Genomic DNA, 15849 nt, shown 5'->3' on the forward strand with positions numbered 1-15849 from the left:
GTCTTCTACACCCACCCCCTACTCAAGCAGGAGATCTTCCTTCATGTGGGGACCTTGAGCTTGGGTGTTTTCTTGTATACGTTTGATATTTGAGGTTTGATGCCGTTACCTAGTTTGGGTCATGAAACGTCCGCAAGGAAAGACCCAAGCTTAGAGAGCACCAAGGACGCCACAGTTCCTCCTCCTCCTCCTCCTCTTCCTCTCCTTTTCCTCTCTGCACACCCCACTCCCTTCTAGCACTGATGATGTTCCCTAGTTGGGTCATGAAATATCTGCAAGAGAACCACCAGGCTCCCTACAGTCCTCCTCCTCCTCCTCCTCCTCCTCCACACACTCATCTAGCACTGATGATGTTCCCTAGTTGGGTCATGAAACGTCTGCAAGAAAACAACCAACTCAGAGAGCACCAAAGACCCCACAGCCCTTCTTTCTTTCTTTCTTTCTTTCTTTCTTTCTTTCTTTCTTTCTTTCTTTCTTTCTTTCTTTCTTTCCTTCCTTCCTTCCTTCCTTCCTTCCTTCCCTTTTTTCTCTTTCTTTCCCTCCTCCTCCTCCTCTTCCTCTCCACAAACCCCATTTCCTCTAGCCTTGATAATGTTCTCTAGCAGGGTCATTAAATATCTGCAAGAAAACCACCAGGCTCCCTACAGTCCTACTACTACTACTACTACTACTACTACTACTACTACTACTACTACTACTACTATTCTCTGCAAACCCCTCTCCCTTCTAGCACTGATGATGTTCCCTAGTTGGGCCATGAAACATCCACAAGGAAACACCCAAGCTCAGAGAGCACCAAGGACCCCACAGTCTTCCTCCTCCTCCTCCTCCTCCTCCTCCTCCTCCTCCTCCTCCTCCTCCTCCTCCTCTCTGCAAACTCCCCTCCCTTGTAGCACTGATGATGTAACTGAACGTGGATCATGAAACGTCTGCAAGAAAGCCAACCAGCTCCTTTCCTGTCATGCCTGGACCCCCCATGTCAGCCCTGAGCTCCAAATATTCTCCTTTATTGGCTCAGCTCCAGCAGTGGCTGACTTGGGGAGTGAAGACCCGGCAGTGCCTGTCTTTGGTGGGCACAAAAGCTCACCCTCTCCTGGCACAGAGCAAGCTGCTGCAGAATCCCCCCTCCCCTTTGGGGCTAGGGGCAGCTTCCCAGCACCGGGAGATTTTTCCAAGGGGGCCAGCAGATCAAAGGGTCTGGCTTTGGGGTCGTCCCTGGCCTGGTCCCCCAGGGAGGGCCAACACAGTGACCACTTTGTTTGGGAACACAACGGAGTAAACACTGTGGGAAAGGACAATCCCACAACTTCCTGCCTTTGTTTCACTGCCTCCAACCCTTCTCTGCCCACAGGCTGCCTGGATGGAAGAGATAAAACCTGCGCCAAGGACAACGTGGACCCCCCCAGCCCTCCCCACTCCGCAGCCTTCCTCCTCCCTTCCCACCCCATTGAGGAATGTGGGGATTCAGGCTGTGAACACCCGACAGAGCTTCGGATGTTCCGTAGGGAGGTTTCCTCTGAAAGTAAATGTTATGTATTTATTTAACAGGATAACAGAGGTCTACTATCAGACCCTAAGAAAGGCTGAGCGCCAAAGAATGGAGGCCTTTGAATTCTGGTGCTGGAGAAGACTCCTGTGAGTCCCCTGGACTGCAAGGCGATCCAACCGGTCAGTCCTGGAGGAGATCCACCCCGACTGCTCTTTAGAAGGCCGGATCCTGAAGTGGAAACTCAAGTTCTTTGGCCACCTAGTGAGAAGGAAGGACTCACTGGAGAAGGGCCTAATGCTGGGAAAGATGGAGGGCAAGAGAAGAAGGGGACGACAGAGAAGGAGGGGGCTGGATGGAGTCCTTGAAGCAGGAGGCCTGAGCTTCAATGGACTCCAGAAGATGGTAGAGGACAGGAAGGCTGGAGGAATGTGGTCCAGGGGGTCGCGATGGATCGGACACGACTTCGCAACTAACAACATCTATCTGTCTGTCTGTCTGTCTGTCTGTCTGTCTATCTATCTATCTATCTACCTACCTACCTACCTACCTACCTACCTACCTACCTATTTATCTATATCTATCCATCCATTCATCCATCCATCCACCTAGTGAGAAGGAAGGACTCACTGGAGAAGAGCTTGATGCTGGGAAAGACGGAGGGCAAGAGAAGAAGGGGACGACAGAGAAGGAGGTAGCTGGAGGGAGTCCCTGAAGCAGTGGGAGTGAGCTTCAACGTACTCCAGAAGATGGTGGAGGACAGGAAGGCCTGGAGGAATGTGGTCCAGGGGGTTGTGATGGATCGGACACGACTTCACAACTAACAACATCTATCTATCTGTCTGTCTGTCTGTCTGTCTATCTATCTATCTATCTATCTATCTATCTATCTATCTATCTACCTATCTACCTACCTACCTACCTACCTATTTATCTATATCTATCCATCCATCCATCCACCTAATGAGAAGGAAGGACTCCCTGGAGAAGGGCCTAATGCTGGGAAAGATGGAGGGCAAGAGAAGAAGGGGACGACAGAGAAGGAAAGGGCTGGAGGGAGTCCCTGAAGCAGGAGGTGTGAGCTTCAATGGACTCCAGAAGATGGTAGAGGACAGGAAGGCCTGGAGGAATGTGGTCCATGGGGTTGCGATGGATCGGACATGACTTTGCAATTAACAACAAAAACACTATGAAGAACGGTTGCGGGAATTGGGTATGTCCAGTCTAGAGAAAAGAAGGACCAGGGGTGACAGGATGGCAGCCTTCCAATATTTGAGGGGCTGTCACAGAGAGGAGGATGTCCAGCTCTTTTCCAAAGCACCTGAAGGCCAGACAAGGAACGATGGATGTAAATTGATCAAGGAGAGATTCAACCTGCGAATAAGGAGAAATCTTCTGACAGTGAGAACAATCAAGCAATGGGACAGAAGTTGCCTTCAGATGTTGTGGGAGCTTCATCATTGGAGGCTTTCAAGAAGAGACTGGATGGCCATCTGTCAGAAATGGTGTAGGCTCTCCTGCTTGGGCAGGGGGTTGGACTAGATGACCTATAAGGTCCCTTCCAACTCTGTTATTGTATTCTATTCTAGTCCAACCCTGTTTCCAAGGTAGGGAACCTTATATCATTCCAGACAAGGGGCTGTCCAGTCTGTTGTCAAAAGCCTCCAGTGGTAAAGCATCTACAACTTCTGGAGACAAGTGGTTCCACTAGTCAATTGTCCTCACTGTTAGGAAGTTTCTCCTTAATTCCAGGTTGCTTCTCTCCTTGATCAGTTTTCATCCATTGCTTTTTGTCCTGCCTTCAGGGGCTTTGGAGAATAGCTTGACTCCCTCTTCTTTGGGGCAGCCCCTGAGATATTGGAACATTGCTATCATGTCCCCCCTCGTCCTTCTCTTCATTAAACTGGACATACCCAATTCTAGCAACCGTTCCTTATATGTTTTAGCCTCCAGTCCCCTAATCATCTTTGTTGCTCTTCTCTGCACTCTTTGCAGAGTCTCAACGTCTTTTTTACATCGTGGTGACCAAAACTGGATGCAGTATATTTATTGCATCATAATAAATATGGTATAATATTTATTTTTTATTTTTTATCTATTCAATTTCTACAGGATTCCAGGCTATTTGGTGGGGAGGTTGCATATGAAAGTGGATTCATTCATTCATTCATTCATTTGCAATTTCTACAGGGCTCCAGGCCGTTTGGTGAGGAAGCTTACTTTGAACGTGCATTTTATTTATTGATTTTTATGTAGGCATTTGTTGAATTTCTTTAGCCACCCAACTCAAGCAAGTGACTCTGGGCGCCTGACGGTTCTCAAATTAAAACAATTTTTAAAAACCTTAACATAATAATAATAAAAAAATCTACTAAATAAAATTTTCTCTGAAAAGAAATGGGGGAGACTCAGGAATAGGGTCCTAGGCAGTCCTCAGCTTACGACCGTCAAGAAACCTGGACTTTCCATCCTATGTCATGCGGCCGTTGAGGCACCCAGGAGATAGAGTGGTGGTTATTAAGAGAAGACAGCCGCCATTAAGTGAATGTGATGGTTCTTAAATGAATACGGCAGTGTTAAGTGAACATGACAGTCATTAAGTGGCTCCACTGTCCACAACAGGAGGGTTGGGGGGGGGCTTCGGTCAGAAATAATAAGTTTTCGTCAAAAAAAAACCCCCAAATTTGCCATCCATCAATAAAGCGATGCTGGCTGGGGGATTCTGGGAGTTGAAGTCCACACATGTTCCAAGGTTGGCCGAGGTTGAGAAACACCCACCTACGCAACGCGATCCAACACATTTCCGGTGGGCCTGTTTGCCTATCCCTGCAAGGTGTGTGTCAGGTCATACCCCTATCTGCAAGGGCCAGCTGTGGGTGATGGGAGTCGTGATCCATCCCACCTCCTGTCTCACCTGTCTCTGCGATGAAGGTGAGCCTGTCCACGCCTTCATGGTACGCTCTGCCTGCGAAGTGCAGGGTGATCCGGAAGGGCTGTCCTCGGCGTACAACGAGCCGATGGGAGCCCATTTCGGAGGTCTTGTGATCCTGGTTGTTCTCCTCGCATTTCAGATCCCAGGTCTCTAACTGAAGATCTGCAAGAACCAAGAAGAAAAAAAAATCAGATGTATTTATTTCTTTTTCTCCTGGCAGGACTTTTATCTTTCCTTCCCTTGCAAAAAAAAAGTAAGAGGCTGGAAAACCTTTAGATCACCAGCTGAGGCATCTCCTATTGCATGAGGACTTCGCTGGGTGTGATAACGGTAATCCTCAACCTACGACAGCCTGCTTAGCGACGGTTTGAAGTTGCGACGGACTCCCCAGAAGCCATTGGTCTGAAATGGTATAGGGTTTCCTGCCTGAGCAGGGGGTTGGACTAGATGACCTCCAAGGTCCCTTCCAACTTTACTATTATTATTACTATTATTATTATTAAGCACTTAAGGAAGCTAAAAACTGTATCTGCATCTGTTTACAGTATCCTGCAGCTGCATGGTAGGTTTTATTATTATTAAACTTTTTTGTTTTACGTTTGAGTTACAATATTTCTCCCAGAAATTGGCGTTTATATTTCCAGTTTCCGTCAAAAAATGCCCCATAGTGAACAATGGACTTAATGTCCATTATTTTATAACTGCCACAAAAAAGGTTATAAAATTGGAGTCTGGTCATGTGGTGACTTGTTTTACAAGCGTCACGGCATACGACCATAATCATATAGGGTTTCCTACCTGAGCCGGGGGTTGGACTAGAAGACCTCCAAGGTCCCTTCCAACTCTGTTGTTATTCTGTTTGTCATAAGTCAAGGACGGCCTGTACACAAACCGAGGCCAGTTTAGTGGCACGGCTCTTTATGGAACGACAAAACTCAAAGGTGAATATAGATTTTCAAAATCATTTTGTTTGGCTTGTCGTAATGAGAGTTTGGAAGAGATATAAAGTAAGATGGACTCCTCCTATTTCTTTATCGTTGTCACCCGTGGAAGCTTTCCTTAGAGGAGAAATTGTAATGACACAAACTGGGTTGACCAATGTGGATTTATTGACTTGCACTCAAGGAGAATAACAGAGCTGAAAGGGACCTTGGAGGTCTTCTAGTCTAACCCCCTTCTCAAGCAAGGAACCCTATACTAGCAGTGTCCAGTCTTGGAACTTTAAGACTTGAGGACTTCAACTCCCAGAAATCTATGCTGGCTGGGGAATTCTGGGAGTTGAAGTCCACAAGTCTCCAAGTCCTTAAGGTTGGAGATACCATCCCAGACAAGTGGCTGTCCAGTCTCTTCTTGGAGACCTCCCGTGATGTAGCCCCCACAACTTCTGGGGTCAAGCAGTTCCACCAATTAATAAATTCATTTTAACCTAAATTAAAAACTGGAGAAGAACCGGAAAGAGAGGGCTGTATCCATCCATGCATTTTGCCCCAAGCAAATTGACAAATTTAAACCGGACGAGAAGAATTGCGTTTGTTAATGAATGAGAAAAAGCGACTTTGAATTGGATTTATGTACTAGGGACGAAGGTGTGAGCGCTGAGATGTATAAATGGCCGTGGAAAAGGAATACGGAAGTTAAACACGTCCAAGAGCGTTCGATTAAATGGGCCAAAAAAATCAGAAATAACTTTATGCTTGACCAAGGGGAGAATATGGGGAGTGATGGACTGAAATTTACACTGAATTATCATTTGAAAGAGGAGTTTTATAAGATGAGGTGTCGTTGCTATTTAACCCCTGACAGATTGTGAAAGATGTATAAAGGGGAGGAGTCCAGTATAGGTTGGAAAGAATAGAATAGAATAGAATAGAATAGAATATAGAATGCAGAATAAAATAGAATAGAATAGAATATAGAATGCAGAATAGAACAGAATATAGAATGCAGAATAGAATAAAATACTCTTTTTTCTATTTCTTTCACTTTTTTCTCCCTTTTTCTTTTTCCCTCTCTTCCTTTCTCTCTTTTTCTCTTCCTTTTTCTTTCTTTTCTCTCTCTCTTTTTTCTCCCTCTCTTCCTTTCTAACAACAACAACAACAATAATAATAATAATAAAGTTGGAAGGGACGTTGGAGGTCATCTAGTCCAACCCCCTGCTCAGGCAGGAAACCCTATACCATTTCAGACAAATGGCTGTCCAGCCTCTTCTTAAAAACGTCCAGTGTTGGAGCATTCACAGCTCCTGGAGGCAAGGAGTTCCACTGGTTAATTGTTCTGTCAGGAATTTTCTCCTTAGTTCTAGGTTGTTTCTCTCCTTGTTTAGTTTCCATCTGTTGCTTCTTGTCCTGCCTTCAGGCGCTTTGGAGAAGAGGTGGAGCCCCCCTCATTTTTGTGGCAGATCCTCAAATACTTGAAGACTGCTATCAAGTCACACTTCGTCCTTCTCTTCATTAAACTAACAGAACAGAAGAACAGACTTGGAAGGGACCTTGGAGGTCTTCTAGTCCAACCCCTGCTCAAAGCAAAGTCCTTATATCATTCCAAACAAATTGTTGTCCAATCTTGAAAACCTCCAGTGATGGAGCACCCACAACTTCTGGAGGCAGGTTGTTCCACTGGTTAATTGTTCTGACTGTCAGGAAGTTTCTCCTTAGTTCCAGGTTGCTTCTCTCCTTGATGAGTTTCCATCCGTTGCTTCTTGTCTTCTTCTCCAAAGAAGAAGCCATTCTTCTTTGGAGAATAGCTTGACTCCCTCTTCTTTGGGGCAACCCCTGGAACACTGCTATCATGTTCCTCCCTCATCCTTCTTCTCTCTTTCTCTCTCTTTCTCTCATTCTTTTCTCTCTTCTCTCTCTCCCTCTGTCCTGCGTTTTAAGACATGGGGTCGTGGATGAATCAGGACCCTAAAACTGGAAGGGATCTGGAGGTCATCTAGTCTAACCCCCTGAGGAGGGTAGGAGCCCAAACCCAAATGTCCCAGACAAATAGCCTCTCCTTGAACCCACCCTTCTGTCTGATTCATGGATTCTGCTCGGATGAGTAACAGTCCTAAGAATGGGAGGTAGCTTGAGTCCCTAAAAAGAGTTCAGAGAAGAGCAATAAAGACTCAATAGTATGATGAATGTCCAAGGAAACTAGATAGGTTTAACTCAATGAAAAAAAGGACTAGGGGGGACATGATAGCAGTCTTTCAATATTTGAGGGGCTGCCATAAAGAAGAGGGGGTCCACCTCTTCTCCAAAGCATCGGAAGGCTGGACAAGAAGCAACAGATGGAAACTCACCAAGGAGAGAAGCAACCTGGAATTAAAGAGTAACTTCCTGACAGTGAGGACAATTAACCAGTGGAACAGCTGGCCACCAGAAGTTGCAGGTGCTCCATCCCTGGAGGTTTTTAAGAAGAGACCGGACAGCCGCTTGCCCGAAACGCTACAGAGTTTTCGGCTTGAGCAGGGGGCTGGACTAGAAGACCTCCGAGGTCCCTTCCCACCTCTGTTATTCTGTTATTCAATCTTCTGGGATCTGGCTTGTCTGGCCCAGAAACAATGGGTGGCCCCGGAGAGCAGTCTGGTCTGTACAAATTCCAATCTGTGCGCGTGTTCCATTGTTAATTTGAAATATTTATTTTTAAAAAGCTGTAAAACGCAGCTGGAGAACAAAAAGAAGAAGGAAAAAGAACAACCTTAGAGGCCAACAGCTGAGTAAATGTAATTTGGGTGAATGCCCTGATTATGTTCCATGTAAATGGGGATTGTTTAGATCAGGGGTCTTCAAACTTGGCCCTTTTATGACTAGTGGACTTCAACTCCCAGAATTCCTCAGCCAGGCACGGGTGCCTGGCTGAGGAATTCTGGGAGTTGAAGTCCCCCAGGCATAAAAGGGCCAGGTTTGAAGACCCCTGTTCTATAGAATATATAAGGCAGGTATGAGTATTTTGAGGAAATATTGAAGGAACATTCTGGAAAAAAAGAGTAGAGAGAGGACCAGTTCAGATTTTTGTTGGCTGCTTTGTGGCTCCATGGATGGAAGAGGGTAATTATCACTAAATGTAGAACAAGGGAAAGATTTCTGCTTTTTTCCCCGTCATAAAGAATCTAATATAGGTATGTAGTCCTAAACCAGGGCTCCAAACTGAGCCACTTCATGACTGGTGGACTTCAACTCCCAGAATTCCTCAGCCAGGCATGCGTGCCTGGCTGAGGAATTCTGGGAGTTGAAGTCCACCAGTCATAAAAGTTTGAAGATTCCTGTCTTAAATCTAACAAACAAAATGGAAGCTGGTGAGGAATTCTGGGAGTTGAAGTCTATCAGTCATAAAAGGGCCAAGTTGGAAGAGCCCTGGTTTAGATCAATGTTTCTCAACCTGGGCAACTTTAAGACGGATGGACCGCAACTCCCAGAATTCCCCAGCCAGCAAGGCTGGCTGGGGAATTCTGGGAGTTGCGGTCCACCCGTCTGAAAGTTCTCCAGGTTGAAAAACACCCTTTTAGATTGTCCAAACTGGGAAAGTTTCTATCTAAGTTGCAGAAAAATGATAAAGATGATCACCTCCGGGTCTCCCTGGGGTTCCTGCCCCCCCCCGAGAAAAACCTTTAAGAGCCCCCTGTATGATGTCCACGGAGACCCTACCCCTCTCCCCACTTCCCTGCATTTTACCCAGGTGCTCCCCAAACCATCAGCCCCTTCCCACGGTTCCCTGTTGCTCATTACCCCAACCCCCTCCAGACCTGGAGCGTGGAATTTTTTTTTTCCCCCACCGAAACATTTTAGACTTTTGTCCAAACGGATCACCGGCGGTTTCCGAGGTTCCGATAGGTCGAATCAGCAAGGAGATCTGGTCGAAAGGGATCTACCCCCAAGCATCCTTAAAAAAGGACCGGCCTTTGAAAGACCCCCCCCGGCCAGGTGAGCAGGTGGATGTGGGTCACTTGGCGCCGTGGAATCAGCTGCCCTCTCCCCCTTCCCTTGGCCCAGGAGACTGTGGGGCAAAGTCACCTTCCAAGGTGGGGAGGGGGGATTTGAAGGGGAGGGGGCAGCTGCTCTGCACAGGCTGATTCTGAGTTCCCGCCCTCCCCTCCTCCCCTCCCCAGTAACCTCCCCCCCGTTCCCATCCCACACTTTTTTTCCAGTTTGTTCATGATTCAGTTGTTTAGGTTAGAAACCTGCTTAGCAAGCAAGGAAAGTCGTTCCGGGCACCTCCTGGGCACACTGGCGGGGGGGGGGGGAGGCTGGCACGAAGGAAACACTGACCCAGGCCTCCCTCCCTCCCTCCCTTCATTAGGCTTTCAGTTTCACCCCTTTCCAGGAAGCTAAGAAAGAGGGGGTCTTCCTCCCTCCCTCCCTCTCTTCCCTCCTCCCTCCCTCCCTCCCTTCCTTTATTATGCTTTCACCCCTTTCCAGGAAGCTAAGAAAGTGGGGGGGGGCTTTCCTTCCTTCCTTCCTTTCTTCCTTCCTTTCTCCCTCCATCCCTCTCTCCCTTTTTTTCCTTCCTTCCTTCCTTCCTTCCTTCCTTCCTTCCTTCCTTCCTCCATCCCTCCCTCTCTCCCTTTTCCTTCCTTCCTTCCTTTCTTTCTCCCTCCATCCCTCCCTCTCTCCCTTTTCCTTCCTTCCTTCCTTCCTTCTCCCTCCATCCCTCCCTCTCTCCCTTTTTTCCTTCCTTCCTTCCTTCCTTCCTCCCTCCATCCCTCCCTCTCTCCCCCTTCCTTCCTTCCTTCCTTCCTTCCTTCCTTCCTTCCTTCCTTCCTTCCTTCCTTCCTTCTCCCTCCCTCCCTCCATCCCTCCCTCCCTTTTACTTCCTTCCTTCCTTCCTTCCTTCTCCCTCCCTCCCTCCCTCCCTCCATCTGGACCGCCTAGTGGAAGACGCATGCACACAGGGGCCACACACATGTACAAACAGGCTACTAGCGCCTACACACATGCAAATATAGGCTGTTAGCGCCACATGCGTGCAGACATGGGCCACTAGCGCCCATGCGTATGCACCCATGGGCCGTTAGCACCCACGCGCATGCACACACGGGCCTCTAGTGCCCATGTGTATGCACTCATGGGGGGCTAGCGCCTGCATGACACTAGTATGTGGAAGGGTGCGCTCACTCGCCATCCATTGCCACGGCCCAGTGGCCAACAGGCTATGGCCATGGCCCACGGCCCACAGGCTGGGGACCCCTGGTCTATACCACGCAGAGTCTTTCTTTCTTTTTCCCCCCTTCCTAAAAGGCAATTTATAAAAACGACTAAAGGAGTAAATTTGGGCTTGGCTGCCTCTTAACCGACGGCTAACTCTAATTATTTCAGGCAGGAGAAGAGCTGGACGGATGGCACAAACAGATTGGGGAGGAGAGACGCTCCTGCAAATGATTTTCTGCCCAGATTTCGGAGTTCCACCTCGCTGGATCTGCGGCCCAAAATAGAACAGATGCACCCAGAGCGTTTCCGTTCTTCCATTTTTATTTTTAAATTATTCCCCCAAGCCTACTCCTTGTCACCCAGCCAAACGCCTGAATCCACGCCAGGAAGCAAATCGCTCCGAGTTGCAACAGCTGTGGTTTTTTTTTTTTTTTTGACCGCGCTAACAAGTTGTAATGGGCTTCAGTGGGTCACCCCAAAAAAGTTTTTGGGGAAATAAGAGAGAGCAGAAATACGTGAACTTTTGGAGGCCCAGAAGCCTGCCAGCTCTGGGCTGGGGTTGAAAGGCAAAGAAAATGATTATTTAATATTACATGTATTGACAGCTGCAAGAATAGTATTCGCCCAATTTTGGAAAAATGAAAACCTACCATCAGACCAGATTATAATTTTGAAAATCCTAAATTGTGCAGAAATGGACAGATTAATGTTAGAGATGAAGGAGAAAGAGGATTCCATCTTCTATAAAACCTGGGGAAAATTTTTATCAGTGGGTTGAAACACGTTAGAATAAGAAGAGATTTTAGAGCTTTATTATATTAAGTATTAAGCTTGATGATTGGAAATGGTTGTTATGCTATCAACTATGTTAATTATTTAAAGGAATATTACTGTTTTACCGAATGTCAGTTGTAACTAGACCGATTTATTCTTATAAATGTCTAGTATTATATAAACAATAATACTCAATATGAAGACCCGGACGACAGCTTGTTCGCTGAATTACGTATTTACTGTAGTTATCCACACCCTGTCCCCTTTATCCCAATTTCCCTGTACCCGCCCCGACCCCATCTTTTTCCCTACCCATATAAAATCTAATAAAATATATTAAAAAAAGAAAGAAAGGGGTCATGGCTACAAAAAAATAAAGATTTATGGAAGGTTTTTCCTCCCCAGATGCTTCTCCTGTCGAGGATCGGATGTGCAACGCAAGGATCAGGTTAGTAGGTTGCAAGGAAAGCAGCGGTGGATCCCAAGGAATCTGTCTATTACAGGGCTGTTGCGGGTTATTGTGCTTTTTGTGTTGAGGTTTTAGCCTTGTAAGCCTCCTGGAGTCACCACGAGTGAGTTGGGCCGCCATAAACAGTAGTCCTTTAAGTCAGGGCTTTTCAACCTTTTCATCCATTGTACCACTTTTAGGATATGGCAATATGTGAGTACCATCAGTCACCTAGCAAGGGGTCAAAAACTTGATGACCCCCCCCCCAAAAGGGAAAAACTGATGAAGTACAGGTAGTCCTCGACTTACAACAGTTCGCTTAGTGACTGTTCGAAGTTACAACGGCACTGAAAAATGTGCCTCCCAAGCCATAGCTGAGCAAGACACCTGCCTGCCCACCCACCCGCGCTCTTCCTCCTGTCTGAGGTTTTCATTGTTGTGAGCATTTCTGTTGAGGATTGGTGGGGGGATGGGGAGGGGTGGGGTGTTTGGTTTTTATTTCCCCCGTCTGCTGGGTGGTTGCAGCAGGTTTTGGTCACTTCACATGACCCTGGGACACTGTGACCGTCCTAAATATGAATCGGTTGCCAAGCATCTGAATGTAAATCATAAGACCCTGGAGAGGCTGCAACATTCCAGCTGATTGGTGCTACTTCAGGGCTCAGCAGAAGTACCAGGATCAGTGCTGAGCTCCAGCTGATTGGTGCTTTTTCTGGGCTCAGCAGAAGCGCCAGGATCAGTGCTGCTTTCCAGATAATTGGTGCTTCTTCAGGGCTCAGCAAAAGCACCAAGATCAGTGCCAAGGTCCAGCTGATTGATGCTACTTCAGGGCTCAGCAGAAGTACCAGGATCAGCGCCGAGCTCCAGCTGATTGGTGCTTTTTCTGGGCTCAGCAGAAGCGCCAGGATCAGTGCTGCTTTCCAGATGATTGGTGCTTCTTCAGGGCTCAGCAGAAGCACCAGGATCAGCGCCGAGCTCCAGTTGGAGCCTGGAGCTGATCCTGGCGCTTCCACTGAGCCCTGACAGCCCTGCAGCTCCATCCGTCTCTTGCTCAGGCTTGTTCGGTGCTGCCACCAGTTCAGCTCATTCACCTTCCCTGCTACCCCTTTTCTAGGATGTTCGCGTACCACCTGCCAGGTGCCAACGTACCACAGGTGGTACCCGTCCCACTGGTTGAAAAGCCCTGTTTTAACTTATGAACGAAGCTGAGCCCAAAATTTCCGTTCCATTCCCCTTGTTAAGTGAGTTTTGCTGCATTTTACCACCTTTCCTGGCACAACATTTTGATGGACAAGTTTAAGGCCCTGAACTTTTTTTGTTAGGCACAGTAGCAGAAAAGATTAACAAACAAAGCCTATATCTGATTTTACACATCACAACAGCGGCCAGAATAATATTTGCACAATATTGGAAAAATGAAGGAATACCACCGGATGAAGAAATAATTAAAAAAAAACACTAGAGCACGCAGAGATGGGACAGATTGATTACGAGACTGAAAGAAAAAGAAGAAACAGAATATTATCAAACTTGGGCTTTATTTTACCGATGGCTAGAGGAAAGATTAAAGGATTAGGAATTAAATATGTATTAGCGCAGTTAAACTCAAGACAGCAGGTTGGTTGAAGAATTATTATTGTATGTATGGGAAAAATGAATAAAATCTGATAAAAAAAGAAGAAAAAGTCAGGTTTAAGGAAATCAAATCTTTGGTGCTTTGGAGAATAAAAGAGGACGAATCTGCAAAGCGCACGGGGCTAAAATCCCAAACTGAAGGCTCGGCACAAGAAGTGCTCGTCTTACGACCACGATTTTTGTTGCTAAACGAGACAGTTGTTCTGCCGGTTTTGCCCCTTTCCTGCCACAATTGTTAAGAGATTCACTGCCGTTGTTAAGTTAGTACACAGTCGTTAAGTGAACCCAGCTCCCCCCTGGATTTTCTTTCTGAGAAGGTCACAACAGGGGATCACGTGACCGTGGGACAGGGCAACCTGAGCAGGGGGTTGGACTAGATGACCTCCAAGGTCCCTTCCAACATTATTATTATTATTATTATTATTATTATTATTATTATTAGTGCATGCCAGTTGCCGAGCAATTTGATCACGTGACCACGGGGGAGGCTGCGACGGTCGTAAGTGTGAAAAAAATGCTCCTAAGTCCCTTTTTTCAGCGCCCTCATAACTTTGAACGGTCACTAAACAAACCGTCGTTAAGTCGAGGACCACCTGCGAAAGCCCTTAAATAAATAACTAAATCCACCCGTCGTGATTTACGTCTTAAAATCCTGCAAGTTCAGGCCCGCAGTTTTGAATTTAAACCAGGCAATTTTGCATTTTTGTGAAGGCCACCTGTGCATTTTTCATTTTTTGCTGGCCAGATAGCAGGCCCCGTGATTTGCCAGGCTGCCCGGAAATAGCAAAATAAATATATATTTCATTTTACGACCGACGTCTCCCGCAATCCTATGGGAATAGGTGGGAAAGAGAGAGAGAGAGAGAGAGAGAAAAAGACGAGCAGTTTCCAAACAGGATAAATAAAATAAAAATATTCCAAGCTGGGTTCAAAGACTCGTTTGCCGCCCAGAGTCCTTGGCCAAGGTGGCTAGATAGAAATCAAATAAATCAAATAAACCAGAATAAAAATAAACATTCCTCCTTTATCCTCCTCGTCCCCTGTCACATATTCTTTTTCCTTATAAGCACAAATGACACAGACTCGTGTCATGCAGAAAAATCTCGAACGCCGTCAACCCTGGCTAGACATTCGTGCTCCCCCAAAGCGGCCGATTCTTTTGCAGTTCATTTCCTACCATTTTCTAAATGGAGCCTGCCTTAATCGTCACTAATCATTCAATGTTAGGTTAGAAAGCTTTAAGGTACCCAGAGAACTTTAAGAGGCAGCTCTGCCCGACGGGCAGCGCGAAAGAAAACGTCTCCGTGCTTTGAAGATGCATTAACAACATTTCTCTTTTGGACTGGGGCAAAGTTAGAGGAACACAGGTTTCAACCAGACTAGAGCTGGAAGGGACCTTGGAGGTCTTCTAGTCCAGCCCCCTGCTCAAGCAGGAGAGTCTATATACCATCTCAGGACCGTCCAGTCTCTTTTTAAAAACCTCCAGTGATGGAGCACCCACAACTTCTAGAGGCCAGTTGTTCCACTGGTTAATTGTTCTCAACGTTAGGAAATTTCTCCTTAGTTCCAGGTTGCTTCTCTCCTTGATCAGTTTCCACTGTTTCTTGACTTGCTCTCTGGTGCTTTGGAGAATAGTTTCACCCCCTCCTCTTCTGTGTGGCAGCCCCTCAAATACTGGAATATTGCTATCGTGTCCTCCCCTATTTCTTCTTTTTTCTAGACTGGCCATACCCAATTCCTGCGTATGTTTTAGTCTCCAGGTATTTTTTTTATTTGTTGCAAAACTTTTCCAAACAAGTTTCCCCCCCCCCACAAAAAAAACTTTTCGAAAAGTTTTTCTTTTGCCCCTGGAGGGTTGAAAATCAGGGGGAAGCCCAGACGCCCCCCCCTCCCCGCCTTGGGCCAGGACTTTGGGATTATTTTTATTTATTTTAGTGTAATGTTTTACCTTCTGCCATGGTGCCTTCCGCTCCGCTCCGCCGCTGCCTGCCTTGGCTAAGTCGCGGAGCCGGCCGAAGACGCTGCGAGCTTGCCTCCGAGCCAGGAGCCCCCTCCCTTTTATAGCCATCCCCTTCCCCTCTCCTCGGCTGGGTGGGTGGGTAGATCACACAGTCATCACGAAAAGGAGACCGGGAGGGGGGGGGTGAGAGAAACGGCAGGGGAGGGCGGTTTCCAGGAAAAAATTAAATGCACCCTTTTTAAAAAAAAAAGAAGAAAAAAAGAGCATTAACACCAAATTAGGCACCAGAGTAGGTGGTGAAGGGGACGTCTGAGCAACGGGCTGGGGGGGGGGGATTCTGGATTCTGCCTGGGGAAAGAGCCCCCCCACCCAGCTGGTTTTTCTGGGCCAGATCCTGGGTGCAGCAAAGGCTGGGAACTGGAGCTGCCCCCCCCCCATCCCACCCCACAGCTGGCACAAAGCCCATGTGTGCGCCTCCCTGGGAAC

General features: G+C 47.0%; 1 protein-coding gene across 1 annotated transcript in view; it reads right to left on the reverse strand.

The window, feature by feature from the left end:
* Positions 1–15507, reverse strand: part of TGM2 (transglutaminase 2) — a 68512-nt gene extending 53005 nt beyond the window's left edge. The window contains exons 1-2 of the mRNA XM_039368191.1: positions 15352–15507; positions 4401–4580 (exon numbers count right to left, since the gene is read on the reverse strand). Of these exons, the coding sequence (XP_039224125.1) occupies positions 4401–4580; positions 15352–15361 (190 nt within the window). The 5' untranslated portion in view covers positions 15362–15507. The remainder of the gene's footprint in view (positions 1–4400; positions 4581–15351) is intronic.
* Between the last annotated feature and the right edge of the window lie 342 nt (positions 15508–15849).

Source organism: Crotalus tigris, unplaced genomic scaffold (assembly GCF_016545835.1).
Source record: "Crotalus tigris isolate CLP2741 ecotype Arizona unplaced genomic scaffold, ASM1654583v1 scf7180000020719.984301794:720406, whole genome shotgun sequence".
NCBI lineage: Eukaryota > Metazoa > Chordata > Lepidosauria > Squamata > Viperidae > Crotalus > Crotalus tigris.